At 37.4% G+C, this 8,328-nt stretch overlaps 2 protein-coding genes across 2 annotated transcripts; one reads left to right on the plus strand and one right to left on the minus strand.

Annotated features, from left to right (window-relative positions):
* The first annotated feature begins 271 nt into the window (after positions 1–271).
* Positions 272–3,976, plus strand: LOC116714207 (E3 ubiquitin-protein ligase TRIM47-like). The gene is made up of 3 exons (XM_032554611.1): positions 272–386; positions 2,114–3,483; positions 3,520–3,976. The coding sequence occupies exon 2, from the start codon at positions 2,116–2,118 to the stop codon at positions 3,322–3,324; it is 1,209 nt and encodes a 402-aa protein (XP_032410502.1). The 5' UTR covers positions 272–386; positions 2,114–2,115; the 3' UTR covers positions 3,325–3,483; positions 3,520–3,976.
* A 1,654-nt stretch (positions 3,977–5,630) lies between these two features.
* On the minus strand, positions 5,631–7,603 carry LOC116716764 (CCN family member 3). The gene is made up of 4 exons (XM_032557598.1): positions 7,030–7,603; positions 6,664–6,918; positions 6,184–6,421; positions 5,631–5,916 (listed from the first exon to the last, which is right to left on the minus strand). Exons 1-4 carry the CDS (start codon positions 7,301–7,303, stop codon positions 5,631–5,633), a joined length of 1,053 nt encoding a protein of 350 aa, XP_032413489.1. The 5' UTR covers positions 7,304–7,603.
* Positions 7,604–8,328: the final 725 nt, after the last annotated feature.

Genomic DNA, 8,328 nt, shown 5'->3' on the forward strand with positions numbered 1-8,328 from the left:
TTATCTGTTGGTTTCTGAAATTCTTTCAATTTTGATGAGATGAATTTGTTTTAGTTTTATCAATATCAAACAACAACAGCCTACAGTCTCTCAAGTAAATTTATATAAATATACCCTCTACTTTAAAACTGATTCAACTTTAATGATCACCAGTTTATCTGCTACAAATTTTGTTTATATCCAGTTTTATTTTATGCTGTTGTTTGTTATACAGCTGTTACTAATCCATTCTCACAGTGGATGAGTAAAACGTGTCAAGATGGGAGGAGCCCATTTGCAACATTTACAGAAAAGGGAAACTAAAAGTGGCCAACATTCTTGCCACTGGTAAACACCAGTCAGTTTGTACTCAGAGACAGAGGATCTCAGCTTCACCTCATGAGAAGGTTAAGTTTGTCTTGTTTTTTTAATTTTGCATTCTTTGTTTATGATTCAGTCAAAGGTACGTCAAAACAGCATTTAGTTGCATGCGATAAGCAAGTTAAATCCACAAGGTAATACTTCCATTGCAAACTAAAAAGTGTGCCACTTTGGGTTTGTTTACAGAATGTATTTCCTGCATAGAGCACCTTTGTTTTTAACAGTTTGAGGGCATATTGAGCAAATTAAAGTGAAACCTAACAGGACCCTGTTTAGTTTAATAGGGTTATGAGATGTGCTGTTGCATATATTCACTTTAGTTTGGAAAATATTTGTCAGTGTGTTTGCATGTTAGAGAAGCAGAATTCTGGAGAAATTCGGTCACTTCTATTGAGAACTGGTGCTGCACAGAGTCGTGAAGTATAGTGTGTTGATCTACTATTTGTTATTGTACTTATCCGAAGATAAACTAAAATATATTGCTACTTCCGTGAACTGCATTCCTCCAAGTTCTGCAGTTAATCCGTCCTACTTTTGGATTTCCGTCAACACCAAATACCTCTTCTCGCCAGTAGGTGGCAGCATGAGGTCACTATTAATGTCTGTTGCAGATATGTTTGAACTATTATGCTTACTTTAGAAGAACTGAATGATCAAATCATGTTCTCTGTGCAGTTCTCTTTTATTATACATCTTTTTAATTTAACAAAAGAACTTTTATCTGACCACCTCATAAATATTTATAGACATAATTTTAAAGCCTTTTTTCATTTAAGCTGTGTAAAATGGACCTCAATAAAAGTCCTGCATGTACATTATTACGTACATGCAGTGCCTTGCAAAAATATTCATACCACATGAGCTTCATCACATTTTTCATGGAGTCAGAAACTTCAATGCACTTTATTTCGAAATTACATGAATGACCAACAAAAAGATGTGCACAATTTTGAAGTTAAATGGAAGTGATATATTGGTTTTTATTATCCCACGTTGTGATGATGCCACCACCATGTCTTTGGGATGAGGTTTCAGAGTTTTTCACGCATAGCAAATAGCAGTGTTTGTCTCCTACTAATAAGAGCACCTTCTTCTGTATTTTTACTCCGCCCCAACATGGCTTGTGGCAAATTGCTAACTGCACTTCCTTTTGCCACTTTTTTATAAAGACTAGACTGGTGGATTGCGTCTGTCCTGCTAAGAGATTTTTTTCACTTAAATTGATAGATTTATTCTTCTTTTTCTCCTTGTCGTCTACCGCTGCCACTTCGTCTCTACAGCTCCACCAATCTAAACCTGTTTTAAATGTCTTCAAAAGGATTTTTTCAGTAGTGTTTCTAACAGACCTTTGAAACCACAGAACAAATGTCACGATGCAATAATAAAATAAAAACCAGTTGGATTATATTTTACAAATAAAGAGACTTTTAGATGCAGATGGTTTTAATTAGGGGTATCAAGGTAGATCTGGCTGAACTTTTCAGATTTTTATCAATAAAGCAATTTCAAAAGCATGTACCAATTTCTTCTCACTTCTGAAACATCTGCTACATTGTGTTGATCTACTACAAAATAATATAATAACAACATAATAATAGTATTAAAATCCCAGAAAAATGCTGTGTCGTTGGTGGCCATAACATAACACAATTTGAAAAGGTCAAAGGTATGAATATTTTTTATGACATGTTGTAGTTTATATGATCATCAATGTTGCCTCGGTGGTCTAAACTGTAAAAAATCTGTCCTGTAGATATGGCCACATCCGGTGATTTCCTGTCTGAGGACCAGTTCCAGTGCTCCATCTGTCTGGACATTTTCACTGATCCTGTCTCTACTCCATGTGGACACACCTTCTGCAAGGCCTGTCTGACCAGGCACTGGGCAGGCAAACGGGAATGCCAGTGTCCTCTGTGCAACAACAAGTTTGACAAGGACCTCAAACTGTCTGTCAACACCACATTCAGGGAGGTCGTGGACAACTTCAAGAAACATCATCCAACAGCCGATGCTACTTCCTTGTTAAAACCCTGGGAGGTGTCATGTGATGTTTGCGCAGCAAACAAACTCAGAGCCTCAAAAACTTGCTTGGTGTGCTTAGCCTCTTTTTGTGAAACACATTTAGAACCTCACCTGAGAGTGACTGCCCTTCGAAGACACAAACTCTCAAATCCTGTTTCCAACCTGGAGGAGAAAATATGCAGGGAACACAACCGGATTGTGGAGTTCTTCTGCTTGAATGATCACATTAGTCTTTGTGCCTTGTGCACAGAACATAGCGATCATGACACAGTCAGTTTGAATGAAGCATATATAGACCAAAGATCTCACATCTGGAGGAGGAAAGAGAATATTGGACAAACAAAAAACAAAGGAAAGGCACAAAGTAAAAAGAAAGGCAAAAGTGGGCGAGCAGAGAAAGTGAAGGCTAATCAAACAACAGATGGTAATTGTTTACCATACCACAGAAATATCCCAAGCCACTTTAATCCATTTAACTCTCAAAATAAAGATTTCTCAATGGTAAAAGAGATGCATGGGTTTGAAGTCAGTGGAATGGTTGGGTGGGATCTAGTAGCAATTAGAGGGTCAGATTTTGTAAGGATCGCTGGGACGCGAACCCAGGATGCAAACTGGGATCGTCATTGCATATTGAGATTTCAAGTTCAGAGGAACACTCAAAGACTAATGTTGTTGATAGATTATAGCAATGGACTGGTGCTCTTATTTGATCCAGACAATAAAATCTTGCTTCATCGATTTACCGGCTGTGGAATCCATGAAAGGATCTTCCCATTCTTTATCCGCAGCCAACCTGACTTTGTAACATCATTGCAAAGCTTAAGAAGAAGAGTTGAAAGCATTTCAGGTCACTTAGACATTTCACACTGGTGTCTTCGTTTTTTTATTATAACAATGACATCTATTTGGATTTTACATTCCCTTCTAATAGGGGCAGACTAAAACAGATATGAATCAACTGGGCCACTTTGCATGTTCTCTGTCATCAGATTATTTACTTAAGCAACCAATAAGAAACAAACCATATATTAGATTTACATTGTCAACTTGGTTACTTTTTATATCTTCTGTTTCTGTTGATTGTTTGACTGCTTTTAAATTTCAAATTTTTTGTAGTTTTGAGAGCTGATGTTTGATATTGATTGTATAATCAATGGAAAATAATAATAATCCAACTTTTTATAGAATTTGCTATGTACAACATCAAGTTCAAGGGTAAAAAAGATTAAAACAATTTCCAATTCTATATGTTTCCTTGCAGCTATGAACCATATTTCACCACACACACACAAACACACCCCACCACATGCCTATATACGCACGCAGACACACACGAACCCACTTTCTCACTATTCTCTTTACTTCACTAGGAAACTGCGAGAGAGCAGGTATTCATACAACTTATTACGGGAACCTTTATTGTTCCGGTGGACAAACTCCACCCACACTGAGTGACACTCAGCAGATGTGGAGGAAAACATAAATACTCTCTGCATGACTCATTTATCTTGATTTTAATCAGCGGGTCAGTTTGACCCAGAACAGAATACGTGCCTCAAGTTCAATTATAAAGATCACCCATTGAAAAAAAAAAGTGTAATATAAAAAAAATTGCAAAATATCAATTTAAAGGAAATTATTGTTTTTTTTGTGTCTAGGTTTTTTTCAGTGGACATAAAAAATGTAAATTCCATTTTTTATGTCCAAATGAGTAAGTTGTTGTCATTTATCCTTTATTTGTGAGAAATAAAAAAAACATCATTGTACAAATATTGATTGAAATGGTTAGCATAGGAGTTAATAATCAGATACAAAAATGTTTTGGAGGAATTTTTTGATTTCTGACACTATTGCATGATTAAACACTCCCCGGGTCAAATTGACCCATGGACATTATTGCTGTACTTCAGAAACAAACATAACAGGAGGGTTAAGTGCTTCTATAGAACTCAGTAATAATTCATACTGATCATTTTTGTCCACAGGATATAACTCGGATACATTTAAAAAGAAACCTCTCTCCTGCAGAGATACAGAAATGTGTAATTCGCTTTGTGTTCTAGGTCAGAATATTCCTTCAAAATGACCTGAGATGCCCTATTTTATCACTGTTTTGACAGACCAAAACAGTGATAATTGATTTGTGGTGCCCAGTTAAGTCTGACTCACCAGTTGCCACAACATTAGTAATATGCATTTTAATTTGTTTATTGAGTTCTTAGGTGTTTATTTTGGTATATGGAAAAAAAATCTATTTTGTGGAGTTTATTTTGCTTGTAACTCAAATGATTAATTTCACATTTTATATATATATATATATATATATATATATATATATATATATATATATATATATATATATATATATATATATACAGTACAGACCAAAAGTTTGGACACACCTTCTAATTCAATGGGTTTTCTTTATTTTCATGACTATTTCTAAGGCAAGAAATCCCACTTATTAACCTGACAGGGCACACCTGTGAAGTGAAAACCATTTTAGGTGACTACCTCTTGAAGCTCATCAAGAAAATGCAGAGTGTGTGCAAAGCAGTAATCACAGCAAAAGGTTGCTACTTTGAAGAAACTAGAATATAAGGGGTATTTTCAGTTGTTTTACACGTTTTTGTTTAGTGCATATTTCCACATGTGTTATTCATAGTTTTGATGCCTTCAGTGTGAATCTACAATGTCGATAGTCATGAAAATAAAGGAAACTCATTGAATTAAAAGGTGTGTCCAAACTTTTGGTCTGTACTGTATATATAGTGACATGTGGCTGGGAATGAGGCCCAAATACATTGGTTGTGCTCACAATTATACATGGACATTTGTATCATAAACCATTTAATCTGCTGTTATACTACATAAAAAGAAACAAAAACCTCAGCAGAAATTAATGGATTATGAATTCAGTTTATACAACTAGTAAAGTCATCAGTTATTCCATATCCTTAAAATGTTAAATAATTTTCAAATTTCTTGAGTTAATTTTCAAGTTAATTAATATCTCAGTTGAGATTTTAAATGAAGGCTCATCATAAACTTAAATATTAATCTCAAGCTTTGATGTCTATCCAGGCCTCTGCTGGTCTGGCAGCCCTAAGTTTGCTTTTGCCATAGTTTGGGTCTTTTTTTCTCTTTTCTTTTTTTATATATATTATTGGCAGCATTAAATATTGTGCTGGATGTTAATATTCAGGACTCAATACGGCAATTATTTTGTCGTTAGCTACAACCTGGACTCATCTTCCTGTCATGCCACCGTATAGGAGCAGCGATGGCTCCCATGCAGCATTGTCTCTAGGGCAATGGGTGTGGCAGACACAGGTTAGGATTGCCATGACTGGCTTGCGGGTGATTGTGTTGTTGGAACACTGGAACTTCACCAGAGTGGTCTTGGTTCTGTGGGGGGTGCAGCAGCGTCCATCTGTGCAGGTGCCGCAGTAGCGAGGCTTGTAGGCCAGAACACTGGTGCAGTTCTTATGCTCAAGGTGAACAGCTTTGTCGCTCCTCACAACCCTCTGGCATCTGCCTGTCTGCTGGGGGAGGAAGAAATACTAATGTAATAATGTAATATTCTAACTACAGAAAAGTTACTTCTTTTTGCTATTAATAGAAAATGTTATCTATTATGCTAACATGAGTTATAGTGCTCGATTTAGCTAAAATGTATTAGTATTGGGTATTGGAGGGCTTGATTAATCAGAAGGCTCCTTCATTGAACTTCCGTTTTTATACTGTCTAATGTATATTTCTCTGGAGCTTAAAGGATTATGTGCTAAATTTATTAATTACTGAATGAATCTTACCATTAGTGCAACCTGAGTCAATTGTCCCTGCAGGTCTTCACAGGATCTAATCATACACAGCCGACTCTGTTTCACCATCTCACAGCGGTTGTTCTTGTTTGTGACCCTGGTGGAGACCCCCATGCCACATGTTTCAGAGCAGGCCCCCCACTCTGTGGTCTGCTCAATGCAGTTCAGCCTGGGGTCCCATCTTCCAAAACCTACAGTTTCTTCTTGACGAAAGGCTGAATGAGTAAAAAAGACAATAAAAGGTTAAATTGTGTTAATCTGCCCTACTGTCGAGGAAAATATATCCTGGGAGAAGATTTAATTTTCTCAAGTACTCATCTCTTCTATCAAACTAATTGAACCATGATTAACTTATTCTTCTTTCTCACTCTCCACTGTTTCCTATTTTTTTCCACTTATTTTTTGCTTCTACATTAGTCTTAGAACATTGAAATATGAACGTCATCCACTCACTCACCGGCCATGGCAAAGCCACCCAGTGCACTTGCTTCAGTCTGGGGCTCACACACCCACTTCTCACAGCATTCTCCAGGAACCTGGACCTTGCGTGGGATTGGACAATCGGGCCCAGGAAGCATAACATCCAGGTTGCAGCGAGGAATGCAGGCTATCTGACCATTCTGGCAAACACACTGGTATTTACAGCTTGGGAAGAAGATCTGGCCATGCTGATAGACTAAACCCTCCAAAACGCACACATTGCCCACACTGACTGGAGGAAAGAGACAAAACAGCAAGAGAATATTTTTAAAATTATTTTCATAAACCAACAGCAATCACCAGGATCGACATGGCTAATGACGATTATGTGCAGCTAACTCACCCGCACAGATTCCAGTTCTCTTGTGAACATCCACTGAGTAATCACACTGCAGCCCTTTAATTGTGTCACAGGGTTTCATCTCTGAGCATGCTTGGCCTTTTTGACCTGCACAAACCAGACAGCAGGCACAGTCATCCAGGACCAGGGGCACCCCAGAGAGACACACTGGAACCTCGGCAGGACACAGGCATCGCCGAGGACACATCTGAGCCCCAATCACTGCAAATGTCTGAGTGGAGGATAGAATGGATTTGTTTAAAGATCCCAGAGTCATTCAAGATAACCAACGGTGACTGAGCGTTTCCTGTATTTTATATCTTTTTCTCTTGTAAATAATGTACAACCAAAAAACAAGATGTTGACTAAACTTACACTTTAGTTAGACTTACAGTGTTAACAGCAGAAGTAAAGTTATTTCTTACCTGTGCAGTCATGAAAAAAAATAAAACTGCTGATAGATTTGTCATGTTCTTGTCATGCAGTGCAAAGTTAAAAATATAAGTGAAGAAAAAGTCTACCAAGTCCCTTTGTTCAGGGGTTTAATCTCCCCAACACTTTGTAGTAATGCAAAAGGCTGAAGTCTCTTTGTCGCTGTGGCTCACGATTCAGGAGGGGAGGACCTTATATACCAGAGAGGCCCTGCTGCTACCATGACGACAGAAAGGAGGGAATGGTGAAGGGATTGCACAAATTTGGGTGAGGTCAAAAGTCACATTTTGTTGTAAAATTCCTTCAAAGACGTGAAGATCAACACAAAATGTTTCTAACATCCAGCTGTTTTCGTTTACACATGACATGGTCATTGTCATGTCTGGTTGGTGCTACACTGGATCATTCAATAATTAACACAACTTTACCTTAGTACTTCCCTAGAGTGTGATGAAAATATTTGCCCCTTAATTTTGGGGGTTGGAGGTTTGGTCAAACACTTTACATCACATTTACATTTGTCTAGTTTTCTACAAAAATCATCATACTTAATTTTTGTTTTTGCTCACTTGATCTTTGTGTGATTTTTTTTATTTGAAATTTACATGTGAGAAAAAGCAAAACAGAATAAATCTATAAGGTAACAGCAATGTGGCTTTGTTCTTTGTTGAAGATTCCCCTTTTTGAATTACCATGCATTAAATGCATCCTGCTGGTTTCCTTATTTTAAAACCTTTGACCTCCCCCACCTGGTAGGTCACAGTGGGAAAACCTCTTTTTCCCTGCAGTATTGCTTCTGTTTCTTTAAATAGCTTCACAGTGGAAACTTATGTCAAGGATGACTATGAGGCTGGGAATAACATCACTGTC

This window comes from Xiphophorus hellerii, chromosome 3 (assembly GCF_003331165.1).
Source record: "Xiphophorus hellerii strain 12219 chromosome 3, Xiphophorus_hellerii-4.1, whole genome shotgun sequence".
Classification (NCBI taxonomy): Eukaryota; Metazoa; Chordata; class Actinopteri; order Cyprinodontiformes; family Poeciliidae; genus Xiphophorus; species Xiphophorus hellerii.